The sequence below is a fragment of the Homarus americanus genome, unplaced genomic scaffold (genome assembly GCF_018991925.1).
Source record: "Homarus americanus isolate GMGI-L3 unplaced genomic scaffold, GMGI_Hamer_2.0 scaffold57965, whole genome shotgun sequence".
Lineage (NCBI taxonomy): Eukaryota > Metazoa > Arthropoda > Malacostraca > Decapoda > Nephropidae > Homarus > Homarus americanus.
Genome location: NW_024725031.1, coordinates 6174753 through 6201272, shown reverse-complemented (window position 1 = coordinate 6201272; position 26520 = coordinate 6174753). Strand labels below are relative to the sequence as shown.

Sequence of the window (26520 nt, the reverse complement as noted above, 5' to 3'; positions counted from 1 at the left end):
TATAACTCAAAGTTTTAACCCATTAGACAAATATATTCACAGACTTTGTTACAGTGAAAGTGATAATATTTATTTCCTAACTTCTCAGTTAAGTACAGTGAATTGATAAAGAAGTACCGTGAATCAGTAAAGAAGCTAAAGATCAAGTTTATTTAATATATTTATGCAAGATACTGATAACAACAAGTGTGTGGGGGAGTAATTCTACTTATTCTCTTGTCCTTTCCTGTCACTTTCCACACATTTCCTGAGCCTATCTCCCCAACAATTTTTCCCCCTGTAGCTAGCTCAGGTTTCTGTACCTCCTGATCCACCACATACAAAGGTGGGATAAGAAGAAAGATAACAGAGACTGGTAGGACATTTACTTCAACTTTACAATTAAATCCTGAGAAAATAGTGAAAAATATATTAACACTTTAATTCCCACACTATGAATGACATAAGTGCCCAAGATATGTTTTAGTGCAAAAGTTACCCTATGGATGTTTATCAGTCAAAAAATCCCAAGTGACAACCAAACTATTCATAGAGATCTATCTGCAGTAAGTTTCATGAAAGTAGCTAAAAAGTGTAAACCACTTAAAAAGAATCATTACTTTAATATAATGTAAAAGCAGATCCCTGCCATTTCATGACTGTAGCCACAGCAGTTGCCAAAAGTTTAGGGTTACACAAAGGTATAGTGAAGTCATTTAAGCATGACATATAGGTCAAGGTTAATTCAGGATTTTGATACAATATTAACATAATTACAGTCTCAACAGATTTTAGGAGTATCACATATAGCTAGCAGCTGCAATATAAAACAGCCAGTAAGCATAAAACATCATCATACCTTATATCTCATATACAGTATTCAATATCATGCAGTATCTATTTATTAAGATGCACCGTAAGTTTCATTAATAGTTACCCACTAAGTTAGGCATGTAATTTAACATGTAATCTAACTATAGTTTAAAATACATAACCAATCCTTAACCTATTCTTTGGCAAACTTGTTTTGGACCAGAACCTATGTAGTGGCTGATTGTTGCCACCTGTTCATCATCACTACTTTCATTCGATAGCTATATCACTACAGGGGTCTCCATGACTGCCTAATATGTACCCTGATAAATTTCAGTAGTTTGAGGGATACACATACAGTATCACTCCCATTGGAGTCATCCTGAAAGGATTACAGTACTGTACTGTATACAATACAGTATACATTTCCTAGCCAGAAAGAGAAACTGGCTAGGAATATAACTATACATTGTACTAGTGTCCCCACTGTTAAAAATAAATAGTACACTTCAATTAATTTATAATTCACTTTTAAGTTTTTCAATATGTTTTAGTTTTAATAAATGTGCAAGTGCTTATATAAGAATTTTATTGAATAGACTCTGCATTAAAATGTTTGAATTTTTCCAAAGACCGGATAATAAAAGATATTCAAGTGACCACTTTTTGTTATCTATGGTCTAAGATGGAGCCAACAATATACAGTACAGAGTTGAACACTAAATTAATTTTTGATGTTATCATGGTCCAACCAATTAGCAAATAGCTACTGTAGCTTCTTGAGTACCATCAGTTCAGTTGCAATTGATGTTGTCAACCATATCCAAATATTATAGAACTGAAGTTTTTTAATAAATAGAACTACTGTGAATCATATACAGGTACCTGTATTAATTCCAAATGTGATACACATTTCATAGTCATGTTTATCTATTTAGATATATCTCTACTTTCATATTAAATTGATACCGGTAGTCAAGATGAGTAGTATGACAGTAATTGCAGTGTCACTTCACACTTTTAAAAGACACTTTAGAGTAGCTTTGAGAGCTTTAGGCTTTTCAGTGTTACATTTACTTCCACAAAGTTTCATGTAATGGAGAGGGAAAGGTACTGGGTAGGGAGAATTCATTTACAGTACAAGGTACTTATTAAAAATAAATTGAACCAGTAAAAATTACAGTAGAGCCGATATACAGTACTGTATGTAGCTTTTCCTGCACACCATAAAAGACCTACAGTAAATACATTTATCACTCTTTCATGCCTCTTCTCCTTAATGCAGTGGCTAGAATTAATTAGTCAATGATATAATATCCAATTCTTTTTCCACACTTGCAAGAAATAAAAAAGAATAAAACAAGATGCTGTAATACATTCTACTGATAGACCCTTGTACTGTATTAAGATGGAAGTGCCATATTTTGCTTGTAATCAACAATAGAATGTACCAACAGGAAAAAGATCAGACATCTTAAAGACAATACTGTACTACTTCTATACATAGATGTGACGCTGAAAAGCATAAAACTGGTAGTATTCTTAAAAGATTCTTTCCATTGACAGACACTTGGAAAGAACTCTTCAGCGGAATTTATATTCAAGAAAATTCCCTTCCCTCCGAATTACAGTACTGGACCTTGAATGAAATATTTAGACCATCCCTTCAAAAATTCCTTCACACTTCATTATCTCGTATATTGAGCAAAGTCATAATATATTTTTATTAACATAATGTAGCACGATTTATTGTGGTATCAATAATGTTAATAAATTTTTAATAGTTTCCTGCATCCGTATTTATCCCATTAAAATGCCACTAGTGCACTCTACGTGTTTTTTTGTAATCTCCCTCAACAGTTATTAAGTTTTTGTTTGATGCTGCCATGGTACAGTATTTTGAAATTTCCAAGACAAAATGTTTTGTTTCAAGATCAGTTTTCTCCTTTTAAAAAAACAATAATAATATCTTGTGTTTGGATTTACAATCTTCAACCAGCATATATTCTGGCTGTAGGACACAATCCCACGCATCGGTAAGGTTTGGAAGGTTTACCATGGTTTAAACGGCACATACCGGTGTCTGTACTCTCAGAAATTGCTATGCACCACACTCTTCAGTGCAAACCACAGAAAAATAATAATAATTTGCACAAGTAATATCACAACAGAAAAAAAAAGAGGTCGAGAAAAACATGATTTCATCTTGGAAATTGGAAATAGTCACCAGCCAAATATATACCAAATCTTTTAAAGTAAAATTATTTCTGAACACCACAGTGAGCATGACACAATAATCAACCAAACAGGCCTACAGCAAATGTGTAAATGAGGTTAAAAATGTATGTTTGTCTACAATTATGAGGCTCCGACATGCCAACTGTAGATACTGTACGCTGCTTCTTGTAGAAGAACTGGATTACCAACTTAGGATTTCAACTTTCTAGTCCAAAGAATTCTTTATGCATAGTGGAGGAAAGAAAAATTCCTCTGAATGGACGTAATAATTGGAGGAAAGAAGTCTTTTTAAGAATACTAGCGCAAGGTCATACAGTGCACTTTAATTTTCATTATTGACTAGTAACTATAACTTGTTGACAGGTTGCATAATGGTATGAGGCACACAAATCCCTTACCATTTGAAAATTAGAAATCATAAAATTTATGATACTGCACTGGGCAGGTATTATAATATAATTGGTGCTACTACAGCATGCGGTCTACGAGATATTTAGGTTAGGTTAGGTCATGTCAAATTAGGTCAGGTTGGGTTAGGTAAGGTTAGACTAAAGATATCTTTGCAGACCACACGCTATAGTAGCACCAGATAATTAATGTTACCTAGCACCTTCTAATTATAGAAAAAACTATCTTTTAATTCAAGTAAATGAGTACTGTATGTGTTTGTATGCACAAGAATTCATTTCTACTTGTTTGTGTGCATATTAAGACAGTACGAATAACAAGATTATTGCAGCAATATGCTTACAGTATATACTATATAGGGTACTGTACTTTAAAATATTGCAAACTGGAAGTTCTCCACATCTGTAATGCTACATTTGATACCATTACTGTTTAAATTCAAATGTTCATCTCCATTTTTGAAATTCCTGCATGGTTTCATCAATTTTGCCAAAAATACAGCTAAATATACAGTAACCGAGAGCCCCAGAGTTGCTGTTAGTACAGAGTACCAAGCATACTGTAGAGACTGTACAATATACAGGGTACCTGAGGGGACCAACACACTTATCCTCTACACTCAGTTTTAATTTTAAAAAATTTATTCTCGAATCAATTTAATACAAGTTTTAAAAGTTATATACGCATGTGTGTGCCCATAATTTTCTATTCAGTACAAATATGGGGGACTTCTAGATATCAATGAAAGATCTATTCTCTATGGCCTCTGAAACAATTCCCTTCAGATAAGCTAACTTCTACTGTCTTTCTCAGTCAGTCTGGCTTAAAGCAAAAAAAAATTCTTTAGCCAGTTGGTTGTTATAGCTAGTGCTTTCAACATTTTCCACATAAACAATGACAATAATAACGACAATAAACCATATCACTATCAAGAATAAAATAAAGTTGAAAATTTATTCAATGCATCTTACAGTATCTACCTTCCTTCAGTAATGATAAACATTGAATAATAACACACAAGAGCTACATATGAATTAACACATAAGTGAATTGAGTAAAAATATGTTTACTGTAAACTACTTGTCATAGACAAATAAGTCAATTACCACCTCCAAATACATACACAGAGACAATGAATTGTAAAAAAAAAATTTACGGGCCCAATCTGTTTAAATTTGGCAGAGTCCTATGTTGATGAGACACTGAAAATTGTCTGTATAACAAGGTTGCTCTATTTTGGAAAATGATGGAAATGGTTAACCAATGAATAGTAGTTAAACATAAAGGTTAACTAGATACTCAACCAAGGTCAATTCATGTCAAAATACTCCATACAGTGACCTGTTTTTAATGCAACACTATATAACTCATAAACCCCTTGCATAAGGAGGCCTCTCTGTGTTGAATAAAGTCGTCTGGCATTAGGCAAATATAATAATAAAAGTTGAAGTCCCCTTAGTGAAGGGGTTAAAATGAATACTGTACCAGTATCATTCAGTACTGGGCAGCCAAATGTATAACCAAAATTCAGCTCATACAAATACTGTATATACCAGTACAGGTAGATGTAAAATGAGACATAGGTAACACCTCTCACTTGCCAACAGTGCATAACAGACGTGACCAATCGCCCAAGTGGCTAACGAGCCGATCTTTTGGTGAAGAGGATAAAAGAAAAGGAATAGTAATCAGAGACGTGACCAATTGCCCAAGCGGCTAACGAGCCGATCAGTGGTGAAGAGGATAAAACAAAACAAAAACATCTACATTTGTATATTAAAATTTGTTCCAACTGCAACACAATGCCTAAAATCACAGCACAAATGGCAATAAAAGCATAACTGATTATAATACATATCGACAATATAAAAATTAAAAAAAAAAAAAAATTCATTCCCACTCTCTAAATATTTCCAATTACTTTTACCAAATAAAACTAGCATCTGGATCTACCACAGTGGACCATCGAAGAAACGCTTACATGTGTGAAAAAATAATTACATATTTTGGAATGAGAACTGGCGCACCATCAAATGGACCTATCAATAGTAGAATAATACTCGATATACTGTATGAGCATCCTGCGAATGAGCCAGAGTAACCCCCCTAGCTGCAGGGTTAAGTAACTAAGTACAGCCAGCACGTCTAGATGGTTGAATACCCAGGCTCCAGGACCTACTTGTATGACTGGGATTTCAAAATCAAATGAATTCTAAAATAACATCACCTTCAAACCAGATTTCAATGGGATAGCCTAATGGCAAGAAATTACCGACCCTAAAATGCCATCTAGCATGAACTCGTACACTACAGTCCACTTTGGTCGACATCGGCTAAAAGGTGAAGTCACCAGGACCCAATAACAAAGTTGCAGAGAAAATTACAACACTTCTGCTCTAATATTACTGACATCAGGTAAGTATTCTCTTCTGATTCGAAACAAATATGGTGTGCACGGCTGCCACACAGTCTTAGCAGTTAGTTTTAAATAAAGCTGGACGTATTGTGTTGCAAGTGTTTATAAAGTGAAAAAGTTGCAAGTTGGTTTCAAGTTCAACACCTCCCACAGCTCTGGTCACATACTTCCAAGATAATATCTCAGCATATCTTGCCCATGCAGGATCAGTCTTGTTTCAGTTCCTCGAAAGGGAAATATCTAGCAAGGAATCTCAGGAAGATTCCACAACGAAAGTTCACACTACAGTACATGTCCTGATATCAAGTCTTTCAGATAAAATGCTTTTAGAATTTACTACACACACCTTAATTGTATGTTCTGTAGTTGATTATTTTGTAATCCTTCATGGGATTTGAAAGATAACTATCCTAAATGGAATTGTTCAATGGAAGCAATGAGGTCACTTTCATAATGATTAATACTGTATCCCTAAAACTGATATAACCGTCACACAATAATGGCCTTTTCCCAATGGGACTTGTTCCAAGTCCTATTATGCCACATAATGAACTCCCTCAACAGGAATTATACAGATACCCCACTACCTAACACTGCTCTCACTAAGAACCACAAACAGGTGGTGTTCAGTCTAAGAGCAACCAGGCCACTATGTTACAGGTCCTTAAGGACGCTGCTATGAAGTTGAAGTAGCTACTGTACAGTATATACAATTTTCAATTTATTCCATTCTAGACTTCAGTTACACATTTTGGGGCCATGAGGCCTGAAGATTCAACCACTATGTTAAACAAAAATGGATACAGTACAGGATACAAAGTAGAAACTTAATAAGAAAACAATCCAAAAGTGTGTCACTCTCTAATTTTGATAGTGTGTGAGTGTGTGTGTATAAAAGGATGATAGATGAGACTGTGTTTTTACACCGGAAAGGAAGGTTGAGCTTGTTAACCAGAAGAATCGGACAGTGAAGACTGCTACAATATTGGGTTTATACAGGGACAGAATCTGGTTGTGTGGGTAGTACAGGACAGGTATTAGTGTAGGATAAATATCAATGAGCTCTTATAACTTTAATTTCTCTATAAAACAAATACTTTTAGGGTATGCTTGAATTTGTAAGTTCCAGATATGCATCCCTATTTTTTTCCTAAATGAAATTAAATTTGACTGAGAACAAGACTATGAAAGCAAACCTCATTCTCTATATATATGGTGTCATTTCACATTGCTTCATCTGTCATAAAATACAGTTTTTTCATCCCTAAATTTGCTTATGAATTAGTCGATCTTTTCTGAACATAGTACAGTACTGTATAAAGTTGAAAATCACTGCAATATACTGTATTAATTGATGAGTAACCTTGTCATAAAATAAAAGCTATAGAAGGGTACCAATAATATATACCATTTAAGTGACTTATCTGGTGACAGTATGCCAGCTCCTTCTATAAGACATTCATAATTACTGTTAAAAGTTAAGAACTATGCTAATTCTACTAACATGACTGCCACTAATAATTGTGCCAGTCTGCATATGCATTTCTAAACTCTCGGTAAACATATAGTTTGAGCTATGGGCCTTGTTTGGAGATACATACCACAATTTTCTTATACAGTATACCCCTGTAATTACTATGCATTACTTCTTATTGCTGCAACAGGAGGAACACTAGGGAAAATGAATATGACCTTAGTATTAACTTCAATGCAAAGTAGCAAGCCCATCAACACTTTTGTTGACATACTGTAGCTATTGGTGATCTGTGAAACTGCAGCATTAAATCATTTATGAAAAATGACAATAACCAAATTAACCTAACTTAATCACCCAAGTTTATTACTTTTAAGTTGTTAGGTTGGTGTAACCATTCATCAGTGATTTAATGCCATTGTTTCACAACCATATGTAAACATACCTGTCACTGCTCTATTTATAAATAATTAACAGACAGCACTGGGCATGTGAGGATACTATATTCAATAACATTCACCGAGAGCGTTTTATATATATGCTGTAAGCCCCTTCCCCTCTGACTATGACAATTAGTAACAATAGAGGCAGGTGAAGTGCAGGATATATGGTACGCCTGACCAGTCTTCAGCTACATCGTTGATTCTACAATAAAACTAAGAGCTAAGATGATGGTGATTATGCTATGTAATTTCAAATTCATTTTCTCCTAATTTCCACCAACTGTTTCTACAATTACACGTAGTGCTTAGTAATTACAGTATGTAAACAAAACTGTAGTAAATATATCCTAATACAGTAGTTGCAAGTCTAAACTACAGCTTTCAGAATTCACTACCTGTGTTTTGAGAATTCTGTACTCAACAGATTAGCTGTGATAACATGAATATGGTGCAGTATACATTTACATTGTACACCAATCAAATTTCCCAAAAAAGAAATTTCAATATAAAAAATATGACCCACCATACATGTAAACCTTGCAACCACTCCACACCCAGTTACAAAGCAGACAAAATCTTAAATGTTTCATGTGATATCATTGAGAGGATACACAAATATATCTAAAAATCAGTTTTGAGATTAATTTGAAATGAACATTTATTGACTGAAATTTAAATACACCATGGTTGTAGTTGTTGTATCCTTGGATAACATATCAGACTTTATAATCTATAGTCAATGCAGCGACATTAACAGAATACATATTACTAATTTTTGGTGATAGCAAAAGTGATATTACGGTAATTAAGGTTAACACAGTTCTGTCCTTAACACATAATACTATTGCAATGTAAATTGGGATTTACAACATGGCCAATGCATCTCTCATCATCACAAAACTTATATACTTTGGATAAACTGTGCAGTTCAGATAAATAACTATAATTACTGCTGAGTCTTATCTTAAAACACAGGTGTGAACACCACCTCAGTTACTCAACATTGATGGCTCCAACAATCTCCAACTTAGAAACAGGAGTGTGGTTACTCATCAAGACAAATTATGCTACATAATCACATTACAGACCCTGGGTCCTCCCACCGCCCCCACTGGTCCCAAGATGTCCTAATTCTGCCCTCTCCCCTCCTACCCTTTTACTAGGGGACCATCCTACCTTTCCTGGCCACATTCATCACTAGATTTATGGTTACAATATGTTCTTATTTTTTATTTGATTATGAAAAAGGGAGCATTAGTGCTTTGGCAACGAGGTGAAGTGCAAGAACGAAAAGCGGGTGAGAGAGCCTAGGGATGGGAGGGGAGGGGATCAAAACACCTCGACTGGTCCCGGGGATCTGTCACCACACACCAACACGCCCACTCCTAAACCTGGCCCTAAACGGCTAGTGTTTCTATAACCCAGCCGTGAGCCTATTAACATGTACCTCAACTCATTTTTGGGTTAAAGGTTGCGAGGAAGGGAGGAACAAGATCCAATATGGCCGCTTAAGCAGACGATAAACAGAGCGAGTTGTCTTTACCTAGTAATAACAATCTGTGCGTCGCTCGGTACACCTGTTTGTCTTGCTGGATTTGCTTGTTTATCTTCTTGTTTGCTTCTTTCCGCTTTTTGTTTTCCTCGGCGTCACCTTTCGCCCCAGCGCTACCAAAACAACCCATGACATTAGTACACTCTTGGAAGAAAGCTCCTAGCCGCAGGCAGGCGCGGACGTCCCGCGGACCTGTCTCGTTTCCGCACCAGTTGCCTATTTTTGCGGCTGATCTCGCGTCACTAGGTCATGGGATCCAGTCTACATGTCACTGAGTGAAGTGGCAGCCACCTGGGCCATGGATGCCGGGCGATGGTCCAGATATCACTCGATCTCAGTCGTTCACCATCATCGCCAATCATCTGCACAACCTTCACCAGTGAATCAGTCGCGACTTCTACTCCATCTCTCGCAGTCTCCGCAAAGCCCTGACACCAGCACCCAGCTCCCGGAAGTGACGACATATTCTGTGTAAACATGATAGGAAAACTTAATATATTCTTCTTCGTTTGCTTATTGTTCATTTTACAAAAGAATACTTATTTATTTTAAACATATTTTGGAATATAATACGATATTTACTTGCAAAAGACGTTATTGATATCAAGGAATCGTACTTGCAAGTCTAGAGATGGCATATTGGAACGGTGTGCGCAAACAGTGTTGCACTTGCACCAACGAGAAGGGTGGGACCGTGGGACCTGCTCAGACTCCCGTAGGATCTGGGAGTGTTAACACCTGCTCTGGGTAGCGACACCCCCGTCTTTGATTATATACATGCATTTAGTTTGTTACAGACAGTAGTCCCAATCGCCAAAAAATTCATCATGATATTCTAAACTAAGAGAATCAGAGACTTAAAATAAGATCGCTACAAAGGTATGACACCTTAAGCTCGGAGTTCATCACTACAGAGCATCCTAACCATCCGAGATGATCCGTACGACAACTTACCACTTTGTCAGTGTCCATATGACGGACACCAACTTATTAATTTGACTACAACAGGTCATGTATTAAAATTACAAGGGGAAAATTGTCAAGTAATGATAAAATGACATATATAACACCGCAGTTACATTTGATCATAGTACGACTGCTTTTGCTGGTTAGTCGTACGTCAGCCAACGCCGTTCTCGAACAGGTGTTCACCAATCAGTGAAGCAAGACACGGACAGCATAGTTCTTATCATGTCCTTTACATGGCACTTCGAAGTGTTGTTTATACCTAGTTACTAAAGGAGTCCAGTTACTAGTGAAGAGAATTGCAGTGTTACTATTTTGTAAAGACATATGGCAAGGGAACCAGTATACAGTATACTACCGTTCACCGCTGATAAAGAAATTTGGTAAATTGTCATACAAATTTATGAGTGGTTTAGCATGTATATAAACATTGCAGATATAGATTAATATACATGTAGACAATGAATGTATACAATGTACACAGACCGTGTAGGTGCGGATTTACAAAGGTAAATAGTAAGGTAGTTTGATCAAAGCATCAGATGCAGATTTTGATTGGGGTACTTTGCTTAGGCTTCGTTAGTAATCAGTTATAGTAAATAATTAAGAATGAAAGATAAAATTTGCTCAAAAACGCAGTATAACAAGCATTATATCGGGTAGACTATCCGAGGCTGAGGGGTCGCTTCGGTACAACAGTCTATGGTTATGTTACTTATGTATTTTTTATTTTTAGACTTAACTGTGAAGTGTTTGATAGCATTACTGGTTTTAATGTGTTAGGTAAATTGTTCCAGTTATTATAGGTGTAAAGAAGAAAGTTTTGTAAAACCGCGGACACCAGGTGCTATAAAATTGTTCACTTCCCCAATCAGACCAAATTATTGACTAGTTGTATGAACGATTTATTCAACGCTATCAGCAAAGACTTTGTCATTAATTTGTCAGTCTTATTCACTCACCACGGAGACAAGTTGATTTTTCTGTGACAGGTTGCTGTAACCTTCCAATCACGGGATCAGAGTTGTACGAAACTCGTACTGTACTTGTTTCTTCAAGACTTGTGGTTAGTTCTTCACAGTCAACACCGTGGACAGCACCAGCTAAGTCACCCACAAATGCCATGCATAACATGAATAACGTTTTGATTGTGTAGAACTGATAAGTGACCGTTGTATTAGGTGTCTTTTGACTTCTATCAAATAAATAATTCTTATACATATTCTTCTTTCTAGCCAAGGTAGTTTCACTCTACTCACACCAAAATCATAACATGGGCTTCTCATGGTAAATTTAATCATAAAACTAATCAAACTTTACCAAACAATATTAGTTTATTTAGCCATTTTATATCTGTGATCAATTATCACACCTAGGAGAGTCTGCGAACACAGCCCGGAAATGTTTGGGGTAGACAGTCGCCAACCTTAAGTGTGTGAACCGTGAGGGTGGGGTGGGACCATGTTTGACTCATAATTTCTCTCATTTATAGATGGTTCACTGTCTAGCGGTCATCAGTGGTAGCCTATTGACATTATATATAACATGACCCGAAAACCGTGAAAAAAATTGGGGGTAAAATTTATGAAAGACAAGCTGATACGCAGAGCAATGTTGATTATACGAAGTATAAACATTCAGAGATTAATCTGACAGAAGTAAACTTATTTAAAAAGTTTGCGAACATTAAATTTTCATTTTCTTCTATTTACAATGATTGCATTAAAGGCCACTTCTCTGCGCTGTTTCCCTCTCAGAGACAATCCTGCTCCTGGTAGCGTTTTTCTGGTAATATTTATTTTTGGCTCCGGTGATGGATTGGCGATATTCAAAAGGTTAGCTGACTAAAGACGATGTGCCTCCTGCCCCCTGCCTCTCCTCGGCTCTTACAGTATGTCAGTGCCAAAGTAAATTTGCGTGTACACACACACATACTGTGTGTATATATATATATATATATATATATATATATATATATATATATATATATATATATATATATATATATATAAACGTTATTCATATTCACACAATGGGACACAAACGCATCATGGTAAACTGGTTGTTTTGTCATAGCATAGCTAAGGAGAGGTCAGACTGACGGATTGAATTAAACCTTGTGAGAGAACATAAAGTGTTTTGACAGCTATAAGCGTAACAGCCTCAAGACAACGAAAAATCAGATAATAATGAAGTTGCCATAATATGTAAAATAAAGATGTTTGTATCAAAAAATATCGTCATAACATAGCTAATTACCAATTACACTTTCTAAATAAGATGATCTCCCACTAATTACATTCCAGGACGCTATCATTCTTGCCAAATTCTGAAATAAATATCCGAGGCCTCACCATTTCCTCCAATATGTCTTGGAAATCACACATCCTTAACATAGCTAAAGCTGCCTCCCGAAAGTTGGGAATACTGTACAGATGCCGTAGCTACTTCACTCCTGAGCAGTTGCTTCAAGTATATAAGGGATTCATTCGTCCTAACTTGGAGTACTGCTCTCATATCTGGGGTGGCTCTTCTTCTGTCCGACTGGTAGATAGGGTGGAATCAAAGGCATTTTGTCTTATTAACTCTCTTCCTTTAGTAGACAATCTCTCATCACTTTCTCTTCGCCGCAATGTTGCTTCACTCTCTCTCTTTTACAGGTACCTTAACGGGCAATGTTTGGTGGACTTGGCATCCTGTGTACCGCCGGCAAGGCCGTGGGCCCGTAACACACGTCTTGCCCGCGGTGCACACCGTTTCTCTGTGGATGTCGGTCACACTAGAATAACCCGTTATAATACATCCTTCTTTCCTCACACAGCCAACCTGTGGAATGCTCTGCCTTCTTGTGTGTTACCATACTTATACAATCTGTCTCACTTTAAAAGGCTGGTTTTCCGGCATCTTCGTGGTGTAGATTAACACAGTATAACCCTTTTCTTCTCTTTTTCAATTTCTTTCTGTTCTTATCTTTTCGCCCCCCAGGCCCCGTTGTGGGTCGTTCGACCTGTGCTCGGGTGGACTAATTCCCGTAAAAAAAAGAAAAAAAAGAAGCTATTTCGCATCGCTGACACAGTATATTATAAGAACAGTCAAATAGGAAAAAAAAGTTGCCCGTTCGATAAGTTTCCAGTCTTTGAGATGGTTGAATCAGCCATACAATCTCAGTCGCCTGTGTCTTTACTTGGTGTCTGTGCGCACACATTTTTTTCTAAGAGGGGGAGTTTGATTGTGGCTATCATAATACGTGGTTTAGACTGCCACTGTCGACAGAGCCACATCTATACTCTACCGCCCAGCCAATTTTTCAAACCCACTCCATCCATACCCCTATTTAACTATAAACTTGACATCTCGAGTGATGAATTTTGATCCGTTAAGTTTACCAGCTTCATAGCTGCAAATATAGTCGTATACTGAATTAAGTGCCTTACACAAAGGCTATAAACAACTCTACTGACTAGACATATATCCAATGATTCACATCTTTATTTTATTGGTCAATTCGTTAGCCTTTTGGGCGACAGATCAGTTCTCTGTCACGCACTGTTAGCAAGTACTGGGCATGTATATACTGGCAACTTGAATGTAACTGAAAATAAGCCAATGTCGGCCGTCTGGTTGTAAATGAGCTCACACCCGGTGCCGTCACAACATTCAATGCCAAGTTATTCCAAGACATTACCTTCTTTACTCCAAAGACATTAGCTCTGGTAGTTTTCTGTATTTGAAGCTTCTTTAACTTGAAGATGTGATCAGTTAAATCTTTATATGAACTGATGCCTGCACTTAAGCGAATAAGACTGTGAATCATTATCAGATTCTCTCCGCCTATACGCAAAGGGCAGTAGCCAGGTGAATCAGAATTGCCAAATTGAGCACAGCACTGCCCTACATTAATGGTTGCCCCTCCTGACCGAGGATGGCCAAGCCCTAGGGCCACCGAAGCGTGAATTTGTTTAAGGTGTAGAGTTGTCGCCAGTACAACAACCATACCCTAAGTTAACGAGTTGCATGACCCAGAGTCAAGGAATAATCGGAGAAGACGGGACAACTCTCCAACTGCACTGGCTAACCATTACCCTGAACACGATCCTCAAATCTATTAACATCCAAGTTCCCAATTACTGCTGGGTAGACAGAGGCAAATGGCGGAAAGAAACTTGCCCATAGTTTCACCCTGCCAGGGGATGGAACCCAGGTCCACTCGCTTGCGAGGCGAGCATGCTGACTATTACGCCACAGGTCACCACTACATTACTACATTAGTAAATATACGGTTATACCGGTATGTCTCAATTCTTCAAAAAAATTACATTGCAAATAGATTTTTTACATCGAGTACTTGAGTGCTTGATTTTTTCCGTTTTGATAAACTTATTTTTTAATAAACTGCATTAATTATACTGTGGTTTAGGCACTAATTTATAAAAACAAACAAACATATAAGTACTTCTTTGGATAAATGCGTAAGTACTGAAAATTAATTTAAAACTGTTATTTTTCTTTACAGGGTTTACATATAAATTGGGTAAGAAAATGAATTCATAATGGTTTTGAAAATATTCAAGAAAAAAAGTTGTACCACAGAAAACAACAAATGAGTATATACAGTTATCATTGTTGTAATGTCCATGATTTAATTAACATTTGAAGATGTTAGTGACAGCATAGATTTATTTATTTTTTCTTCATAATTGTGCATGGCAAAATAGTTATAAAACTTTGTCAGCCTGCCTTGATCTGCAGCCCTAGGCCATCGCCTAATTGGCCTTTTCGGAAATCCGTTCCTAAACGTTGAAAACAATAACTGGTGTGTTATCATGCGAGTCGCGACAGATGATCACATTAAATTATGTGACGGTGTCTGCTGCTATGATGAATATACAAAAACAGTGATTGTAGGGATGGCAGTTATGATAATAATGGCTGGTGTAGATGGTTGCTTTTGTTAACAGTGTATGTAGGTTCCACCATGTTTTTCACTACAACGTTACAGCAAAGTATATTTTTTTAGCATTAAACTGTTATTATTTTATTGTTTAATCATCACTACATATAACACCACCCATCATCACTACATATAACATCATCCATCATCACTACATATAACACCATCCATCATCACTACATATAACACCACCCATCAACAGTACATATAACAACATCCATCATCACTACATACAACATCATTCATCATCACTACATATAACACCATCCATCATCACTACATATAACACCATCCATCATCACTACATATAACACCATCCATCATCACTACATATAACATCACCCATCATCACTACATATAACAACATCCATCATCACTACATATAACATCATCCACGGTAGGCCACGGTAGGACGCCACCCTCAAGGAGGCTCCACATTGTCTCACTGCAGTGCATTAGGGTAGACCACATTTTTTATTTTGCCATTAGGAGCAAGTATGTACAGATTTTTGCCAGTTTCCACTCTGGAGCATCCAAAATAGAACTGTCCATGAGAGAAGCAAGGAAACACCAGGTTTAGGCCAACCATCTTTAGACTCTGTCTTTGGCTTTTGTAGATGGTCATGGCAAAGATCACTTTAACCGGGAACTGAAGTCGCTTGAACTCAAATGGCAAGTCAGTGGTGATAATAGGTATCCTTGGTATAAACACGTCCTGTCCTTTAGCTTTTCCTGTCAGTATTGTAGCTTCCAGTACATGTGGCATCATGTTCTTCACCACCAGTCTTGTGCCATTGCAGAGGATTAGTGGTTCAAGATTTCTTAAGAGCATTATAGGAGTTCCAATCTTGAGGGTGAGGTGGTGAGGAGGTATTCCAGTGGGTTCCAAAGAATTAAGGAATTCTGCAGGGTACTGAACTGCTTGATCCTGGTCGATTACTGTATCAATAGACTTGAATGAGGTCTCACTGCCTGGAAGCTGTCTGAGTAGAGTCATGTTGATTTCAGCCACTGTTTCATTCTTTGGTGCCAGAATTGCGCGTTCACGCAGCCACTTGTGAGCCTTGTAGTGGTGGATAATGTTTGGGTAGACCATGTTAGTGAGCTCAGTTGAGGACTCTACAACATTTCCACATCCTTGAGGAATGATTATTTGTCCTACTGAATCAACAGGGAAAGTTCCATTCCCAATCTGTAGTAGAAGGTTTGCAAACCGTCCAGCATCCTGATCTCCTTGTAGATGTACTCTCATGTTTGTGGGTAGAGTGAGTGTCTGAACACTTCTCCAAAGGTATGATGCTTTGAGGCACGCATTCAGTTCATCAGCTGGAGTGCTTCGAGAAATGACAGGTAGGGTTTGGCGAAAATCTCCACCAATGACCATTGTAATGCCACGGTAGGACGCCACCCTCCGGGAGGCTCCACATTGTCTCACTGTAGTGCATTAGGGTAGACCACATTTTTTGGTTTTGCCATTAGCAGCAAGTATGTAAAGATTTTTTTAGCATTAAACTGTTATTATTTTATTGTCTAATCATCACTACATATAACATCATCCATCATCACTACATATAACACCACCCATCATCACTACATATAACATCATCCATCATCACTACATATAACGCCACCCATCATCACTACATATAACATCATCCATCATCACTACATATAAAACCACCCATCATCACTACATACTGTATAACATCATCCATCATCACTACATATAACACCATCCATCATCACTACATATAACATCCATCATCACTACATATAACACCATCCATCATCATCACTACATATAACACCATCCATCATCACTACAGATCGGTAAAGTAGTTTCCGAGATTCTCGTGCGGACACACAAACACACATATTTCTTTGTTATATATATATATATATATATATATATATATATATATATATATATATATATATATATATAAACACATACTGTTAATGAATATGATGTATTTCCTTGTGTATGAACCTCTGTCCTGTGTGGCAGTGGGAAGTGATACCACCCTCAGTGTGAAGACCTGACTGAATTACTCAGAATAGGCAAACCGTACTCCAAAAGTCTGTACATTCTTTGTATGTGTACTGTATGTTCGTATATCATCATCCATCATCACTACATATAACGCCACCCATCATCACTACATATAACATCATCCATCATCACTACATATAAAACCACCCATCATCACTACATACTGTATAACATCATCCATTTTTTTTTTATATATATATATATATATATATATATATATATATATATATATATATATATATATATATATATATATATATATATATATACAAACACATACTGTTAATGAATATTATGTATTTCCTTGTGTATGAACCTCTGTCCTGTGTGGCAGTGGGAAGTGATACCACCCTCAGTGTGAAGACCTGACTGAATTACTCAGAATAGGCAAACCGTACTCCAAGCTTTGTCAAGAAATTTGTTAAACTAACTAAAAGTCTGTACATTCTTTGTATGTGTACTGTATGTTCGTATAATTATTGTTCTTCCTCAAGGAATTGAGAAAGTGAGAGAGAAATCATATTGTCTAACAAAAAACGTAAAATTACACCATGCCGCTTCAGTATATAGTTACTTCCATTGGTACCAGATAACAAAGTAAGGTTTCTTTGGTTAGGTCAGGTTCTATGGGGTTTTGTGCATTGTCGTGTCATTTTTATTACTTAGTATCACCCGAAGAACATCTGTGGAAAAATTAACGAAATCGAACAACTTCTGGTGTGAGCCGTGTGCTCCACCATTACTGATAGCTATTATGGCGGAAGTGGTGCCCGTCGATGGTGGCACTAGGCATAAAAATGACTGATAATAATGGGCTTCTCTGAAAATAATTCTCCTGGACAAAATCCCACACGACAAAATTCCATCCAAAACCAAAATAATAAAAATTTACAAGATGCTGTTAGCAACGGTCTTGACGTCCTAATCCCCTAATTAGATATATCTAGTTAAATTAGAATAAGATGCGTTTAGGTTAAATTAGGTCGTGTTAGGTTCAGATTGAGGAAGGCTCAATCAGTCAATCACGGTACCATCCTAATAATTGAGGGTTGGCGACTACGGCCCTTCAGTTCAACCCTCCCAGGCATATGTCTGCACCAGGCTAAGCAAATTACTGTACGCACGTTTGCGTTAAGGCAAGTTACGAAAGTCCTTTAAAGATAAGAAAATGATTTTTTTCTTGACTGGAGATAGTAAGGACAATACCTGTACATCCCTCTCCGCGACTCACCAGCAGAGAGTAGTGAGAGGACCCTAGGAAAGTACTTGGCTGGAGTCCTTCCCTCACATGACTTTCACTCCACTATGAATATTCTTCTAGTTGCCTCGAACGCGAACGACATTGCTTATGCTGCCTATGTCACCCAAGGCCCCCTCCTCTCTCTCATTTACTTTTTCTTTCCTGTATTTCACTGTTTCTCTCGTCTATTTTCGCTTTTTCTACTACAACACGAACAAACTTATCCCAATAACAACCCTAAATTAAATAAAGTAGACCAGCCCAATTCGACCTAATTAACCTAAATTAACCCAAACAAAATTAACCACATCTAACTCATCCCAATTACCAGGAATCCAGTGTAATATGTTTAATACACAATTATTGTACCACGTTTCCTGTTTCTAATAATCCATTGTAATTAAAAAATAATTTATAAGTTTATGGTTAACAAGCGAAAGTCATAAACAGTTCAAGTGGGGACGTGCACTTCCTGCTACTGCAGCTAAACATGATTTTGTTATACACAATACAAAATCTAATCATGAATTTTTGTCAAAGTTTACAAGTTACAGGTAGGTGTCGGGGAACAGCACCAAGATTGTCAAAGAAGCGGTTAACTTACTTCTACTGTCGGTAGAAGCAACCTAGCATAATAATTCCTTGAAAAAACACCGAGAATATCACAGCTCAAGGGTATCTACGTTATATCGCCAAATCACGTTCTGTATGATATACTTAGTGTACTACAAGAGCTACCGAAGCAGGAATGAGAGGACTGCTTACCGTATAAACTAAAGCTAGGATTCCATATTTTCGTTTGCAGTGCGTTTGCGGTATACGTTTGCAGTAAGCGTTTGCGTTAAACCGCCCTGAAAAACGCACACCCCTGTTTCCATATGCATGCAGCTGTCATTCTAGCGGGAACAGGACAGGAAAGATGGTGCCTAGTGCATCGAAACTACGACGCAATTAGTATTAGTATGAACAGGATGATTTGCTATTAAACATCCTGGGTTTGTATAAGATCATGCGTAAATCAAGGAAAAGACGGACACGGAAACATAGATGGTGGGTTCATACATAAGAACATAAGAATGGAGGAAACTGCAGCGGGCCTATTGGCCCATACTGGACAGTCCCATTTACACCCAACCCCTCTCCCATTTACACCCAACCCATAGATTGCTGCTGAATCAGATCAAATATGGAGCCTACAGTACTCTTGTAAAAGACCTATGCTTGGATGAAGAAAAACTCAAAGAATATTTTCGTCTGAGCATATAACAGTTCGCTCATGTTCTTTCCCTGGTTGAGGAGGATTTGCTGAAACACTTCAAGAACAGAGAAGTCATTTGCCCAAGACAGCGACTTGCAATATGTATAAGGTGAGCCATGCTTATAAATAGGAAATACTAGGAACCGTAGATAAATATTAAGTGACACAAAAAATTAGTATTCCAGTGACACTTTTATTGAGACTAAGAACCTTCAATTTAAAAGTTGTGTCAAAAATGTATTAATTTCGTAAAATTATATATAGTGATTGATGGTTAATGAGTTAAGTTATGAAATACCACTTGCTAGGTTTTTAAATGTATTATATAAATACATTAAAAAAATTGGTTGAATGATATATTTTGAGTGAAATCAACTACCTGCTCAGTCTCCTCGATTTTTTTTCCTCGAGGCATTTTGCTGGGCAAGGAGAACAGAGATAGTGACGTCACAGTGTTTTTTGTTTTTGTTTTTGTTTTTACGGGATTAGCCCACCAGGGCACAGGTCAATGACCCACATCTGGGCCTGGGGGCGAAAATATAATAATAATAATAATAATAATAATAATAATAATAATAATAATAATAATAATAAAAATAATAATAATAATAATAATAATAATAATAATAATAATAATAATAATTAATAAAAAAATAAATAAATACAAAATTAAAAAAAAAAGATCAATAGTGCGAAACGATATGTACAGTATGTGGTGTTATCAAAGAGAAACAATTGAAACCCTGCAATTGTGTGTAAATGAGGCAGAAAATCAGCCCAAGCGGCTAACGAGCCGATCAGTGGTGAAGAGGATAAAAGTAATACCATGCCAATTAGCACCGTCTCCTCTCCACCTTATCGTTCTCTGGCTGTGATTCTGGCACAAGTTTTCTTTAATCGCATGTGTAGATGGGCATACTTAACTGTATGGATATTTATTCAGTAGGATAGTTATGTACGTTCACATTGGTTCAATATACACATAAAATGTGGCGAAGAGGATAAAGTAAATGTAAAAAGGTCTTGTCTTTGCTTTCTTGTCCCCCCCCCCCCTCACTGGGAAAAATCCTTCTGACGCCCATGCTTGCCAACAGTACGTAATAGAGTCAGTACGTGCCAACAGTCCCTAAGAGAGACGTGACCGACCTCCCAAGCGGCTGACGAGCCGATCTCTGGCGAAGATGATGTTTTTGAAGAATCATAGTGGTGTAAAATTAAATTAAAGGGAAGAGACTTACTTGAGAAATTAACGTTAGCGTGCGGGTCGGGTCGTGTGGGCGTCCCTGTAACAAAGCGTTTGGCACTCGGGCCTTCGTTGTTGAGCTGCAGAAATTGGACAGTGATTACATAAGATCATCAAGATCGTCTTAGTGATGTGAAAGTGTAAATCGATGTAGGATTTTTAATGCTAGACGCAATTGTATATGTGAAAACTCAATCTCCACCGATTTGGAGGTACAACCCACGTCAAGTGGCCTACAACCACAAAATCATTGCCATATGACAAGGCTTTTATTTAATTAATTTTCTTTTTTACCGAGTTGTGGTCACGGCTGTGATTGACCACCCAAAGGCCAACCAGGGAGTGTAGTACTGTGCCTTTAGTTAAATCAGTTCATAGTGTCATCAGTGACTGCGGGAGAGGTTGTAAATAACTTAGTGAAGAACAAATTGGCAAGCAAGCTGGTAAGGCACTGTAGTGGATTTCTCCCCTACAAACGCTGTTTGTCGCTGCATAGCCGACCCCACGAATTCCCCAGTGTATGCCTCGTGGTCTAGGTCAACCAGCGCCGCCCACGGAGCGGGGGTCAACTACTAAGCCACGCCTACCCCCGCTATTTAAGAACCTGACCTCGTGGTGATCTCGCTCTTTCTACCTACACCAACCAGCCAGCAACACCTCCTCCTCCGCCGCTGCCTGGCGGCCCTCGCTCCTCCTCCGCCTGCCTGGCGGTCCTCGCTCCCGCCGGCGAGCATGGCGACCCACAGGCTGGTCCTCCTCACCAACCAGCTCTCTCTACATCACGCTTGTAACCATGCTGCCTTCCCAGCACCAAGCTGCATTGTACATCCAATACAACATGTATATAGAGAGCACATTGTGAGTTTCCTTTCTCCATCCCATCCTGAGTGTGAACACAAACATCCCTCATCCCCACAGCACCACTTCCATCAGAAACCAAGTCGTATTATTGGTACTACAGAGACTTTTATTTTTATTTTGTTTGTATGCTTTCTCAAGGACTGAAACTGTGCCTACAATCCACCATCCATAGGGACATACAGTGTACACAGTGATAGCACAAAGAGATATATTAGTTGATGAGAACTGGAAAAGAAAGTATAAGGAAATAATAGTTAAAATAAAAAACAAAATCAACAAGCTTGGCCATCCTGAAAGGCATTCTATTACCGCCCCAAAGAAAGATATATATATATATATATATATATATATATATATATATATATGTATAGATATGTGAACACGCCTGACGCCAAGACTCTGTTACCATTCATTGTACCATTTATTCACATGTCTGTAGTACTACATATTATTATACCATGTCTGATATCTATGCTTATGTCTAATGCCTATGTTCACTCACTAGGCCCCGATATACTATGTCTGTACCGCGCTACTCGAGTAACTAGAGGACCTCAGTCATTGTCCTAGTGATGTCTAGCAACTCTCCTTGCCCAGCTAGACAACATCCCTCAGATCAGCCTCGGCCTACCTACGGTCCGGGGTCCCTTGTGCCCGCTCCTGTGTCGGTCGGCTATCACGCCAAGTCTTGTACACTTATTGAATATACCTACTGCTCGTGCTCTGGAGTTTCAAGAACCTTGTCTAGGATTGCATCCACTACATGGCGCAGTTGAGTAGCTCCAACACGACAGTTCACAAGTTGCAAAAGCCGGCCTAGTCCGTCTCCCGGCCCTCTCTGTTTCCCGCCCAGAAGATATACTCCCCAGTGCCCCTGGATTTACAGTGCTTTGTGACCTTGTGAAGTGCCCTAAGTGAAGTGCAGTGCCTTTCATGTCTGTTTGCTATGTCTCTGCGGCCCTACAGGTAGCAGAAACACCTTCAGCCCAGTCTCCAAGACAGCACCTCCGGCATACACCCCCCGCCCGCACAGGCCCGCAAGCCACTGACTCCCCTACACTGAGTCACCACCAGCCGCCCGGGCGCCCGGAGGGATACACCGCTGCCAGCCGTCTCCCCTCACTTCACAAATATTACAGTCAGTACTCTTTTACTTGCCCGCCAGTTCCTGCACTTAGGCAAGTACATTGACGAAAACATAGCACTTCACCTTATTCTCCTTGTCTTTCCCATCGCAACCACACCAAGCACGAGATGTCTGACCACGACGATTTGCCGGGAAATTTAGATGAGGATTATGAGGTAGACGAAGCCTCACAGACCCCCCACCCCCCCTCACGCCTCACACGCCGGGCGCGCCAAATTCAAAGGATGGGAGCCAGGATATACGTCAGTTAATCTACTTCCTACAAGTTTCCCAAGAGAAGGAAGCCCAAAGACGTCAAGAGGAATCAGCTTACCGTCTCCAACTTCAACAACAACACCAAGCTGATAACCACAAACTCCTGGGACTAGTGGAATTGCTGGCAATGAGGACGACTTCACCAGCTGCCACAACCAATTCGCCAGCTTCAGCCTCTTCATCTATCCTTCAGACAACGCCTCCTCACACGTCACCTATCCCCCGTGGGTATGCCTCAGTGCCTTCTCAACCACCTGTTCCAGTCTCAACTTTCGTCGACCTCTCCGTGCCTCCCCCACCGCTTGCCGTCTCGAGCACACCCCTGCACAGCAAGTCTTCAGTTACCAGCCCCCCACCCCTTCAATCTGATGCAACATATCAAGTATACCGTCAATGGCGACGTCGTTTCGAAGACTTTGCTGTCATGTCTGACCTCGACCGAATGCCCCCTCAGAAACAACTCATCCAATTAAGATCGTGCATCTCCCTCGATGTTCAACGCCTCCTAGAGCACACGCTAGCCATTCCCCCTGACTCCTCCATGTCAGTGAAAGAGGTCTTAGACGCCTTGCAGAGTCATTTCCGTGGCCTCCGCAATGAAGCTTTGCGTCGTAGGGAACTGCTATCCTGCAAACAAGCCTCTGGGGAATCATTCTCAGACTTCTATGCACGACTTAAGGACCTAGCAGCCGAGGTGGACCTATGTACAGGCGATCCTGTAACCTGTGCCGAGATCCAGCTCAAGATGATCTTGCTGATGGGTGTACGTGACGAGGACCTGCTTCAGAAACTCCTCACCCTCGACGCCGCCTCCCCCCTCACCGACTTCGTCACCCATTGCAGGTCGTATGAGGCCACAAGAGAGGCTGCCTCAGCTATACACTCATCGCCATCTCAAGTTCACGCCGTCTCCACCTACAAGAGGAATCAACGCCAGATGCAGACGGCGTCCTCTCCACAGCCCCCGTCACGGTCACCAGTTTTTTCTCCCGAATCCTGCAGAAGCTGTCAGCGCCAGCACGGTCCAGGAAAGTGCCCTGCGGCTGATAGTACATGTCGAAACTGCGGATTTCAAGGCCACTGGCCCCGCACACCTCGATGCCCCGCCAACAAGGCCTCATGCAACGCTTGCAACAAGCAAGGACACTTCGCCAAGTGTTGCGGGTCCACCGAGAAGCCCCCATCCCCAGGTCAAAATGTCTCTTCACCGTCTCCCAAGAACAACAAAGGATGCCTACGCGTGGACGATGCCTCGAGTGACAGGTCCCCCAAGCCCGTCAATGTTCGTCTGTCCTACGGCACCAACTCTTCCAACCTCCTGATGATACCTGACACGGGCGCGGACATCACGGTGATTGGACCAACACACCTGGACGCCCTCAACATCCCCAGGAGTAGCCTGTCACCCACAGCCAGGAACGACATGCTCACAGCGGACGGGTCCCCGATGTCTCCAGCTTTGGGGTGCTTCAAGGCAACATTACAGCTCGGTCCCAAGTCTTGCCTTGCCACAGTCCACGTCCACGAGGGCATCCAAACCCCTCTCTTGTCATGTGGCCATTGTCAGGACTTGGCCATCCTCTCATCCGAGTTCCCAAAGCCCATCCTCGCCATGACACACCTCAACAGGTGTGCAGAGATACCTGTTTCAGCCATGACCACACCTGCTGCCGCCCGGGAGTTCTTTTTTCGTCAGTTCAGCGACGTCCTCGTTACCCTCCAGGAGCTTCGCATCGCCGCCGCTCAAGACCCGGCATACGCCCAACTCCTCGACTACGTCTCCGCTGGATTCCCCACCAACCGCTACGACATTCACGCCTCCGCCCTCCCCTTCTGGAAGCTAAGGGATAGCCTCTATGCGGACGGAGAGCTGGTGTTGTACGGCCCCAGGATCGTCGTTCCCGCTGCCCTCCGCCGGCGCACCTTATCCCGCCTCCATGACAGCCACCGCGGCGTTGAAGCCACCAGGCGCAGAGCCCGTCAGACCGTCTTCTGGCCTGGTATTGACGCCGATATTAAGAGCACGGTTGAGGCCTGTGAGCCTTGCCAGCAACTCCAGCCCAGCCAGCAACAAGAGCCGTACCCGTGCAATGACCTCCCAAAGCGGCCCTTTGAGTCCGTGTCCGCCGACTTCTTTAATGTAGCCGGAAAGTCTTTCCTGGTGGTCGCCGACAGGCTCTCTGGATGGCCCGTGGTAGTTCCCTGCGGTCGGGACACCACCTCTTCCAGGGTCACCCGGATGTTCTGTCACTTCTTCCGGGAAGTGGGAGTGCCTCTCCGCCTCCGAACCGACGGTGGGCCCCCGTTCAATAGCCACGAGTTCAAGAGCTTCGCCGAACGCTGGGGCGTCCACCACATCGTCACCTCCCCTCATCACCCGCAGGCGAATGGCCACGCCGAGGCAGCGGTAAAGTCCGTAAAATACCTCATCCTCAAGACAGCACCAACGGGGAACCTAGACTGCGAGGAGTTCGACAGGGGCCTACTAGAACTCCGTAACACCCCTACACCTGCCGGACGCTCTCCTGCCCAGGTGTTGTATGGCCGCCCCCTTCGTACTCGTGTGCCTGCCCACCCCCAGTCCTTCTTAGATGAATGGCAGATCAAGGCGGACGAGTGCCACCGCAGTGAGGCTGCCCGGATGGCCCAAGTGACAAGCCACTATGACGCCCACGCCCGCCCCCTTCCCAGGTTGACCGTCGGCCAGCAAGTACGAATCCAGGACCCGACGTCACACCGCTGGGACAAGGTCGGGGTCGTCATGGGCCGTGGCGAGTCTCGTTCGTACCAAGTCCGCCTCCCCAGTGGTCGTGTGTGGTGGCGAAACAGACGCCATCTCCGCCCAGTGCCATCCTCTAGTGACGAACCCTCCTCCCCGTCCCCTGTGTCCCCTTGCCCAGACCAGGAACGAAGGTCGTCAGTTGATCCTCCCATTGTCCCTCGCCGCTCCCCCCGACTCATGGAAAAAGAGTCCGTAGACCGCTCGAGATTGCACTACGAGCGTAAAGGGGGAGGGAGGTGTATAGATATGTGAACACGCCTGACGCCAAGACTCTGTTACCATTCATTGTACCATTTATTCGCATGTCTGTAGTACTACATATTATTATACCATGTCTGATATCTATGCTTATGTCTAATGCCTATGTTCACTCACTAGGCCCCGATATACTATGTCTGTACCGCGCTAGTCGAGTAACTAGAGGACCTCAGTCATTGTCCT

At 40.5% G+C, this 26520-nt stretch overlaps 1 protein-coding gene across 1 annotated transcript in view; it reads right to left on the bottom strand.

Moving 5' to 3' along the window:
- The window catches only part of LOC121864680 (guanine nucleotide-binding protein G(s) subunit alpha), a 102004-nt gene extending 92274 nt beyond the window's left edge, over positions 1 to 9730 (bottom strand). Inside the window, exon 1 of the mRNA XM_042363838.1 lies at positions 9315 to 9730. Coding sequence (XP_042219772.1) covers positions 9315 to 9453 — 139 coding nt within the window. The 5' untranslated portion in view covers positions 9454 to 9730. The remainder of the gene's footprint in view (positions 1 to 9314) is intronic.
- Between the last annotated feature and the right edge of the window lie 16790 nt (positions 9731 to 26520).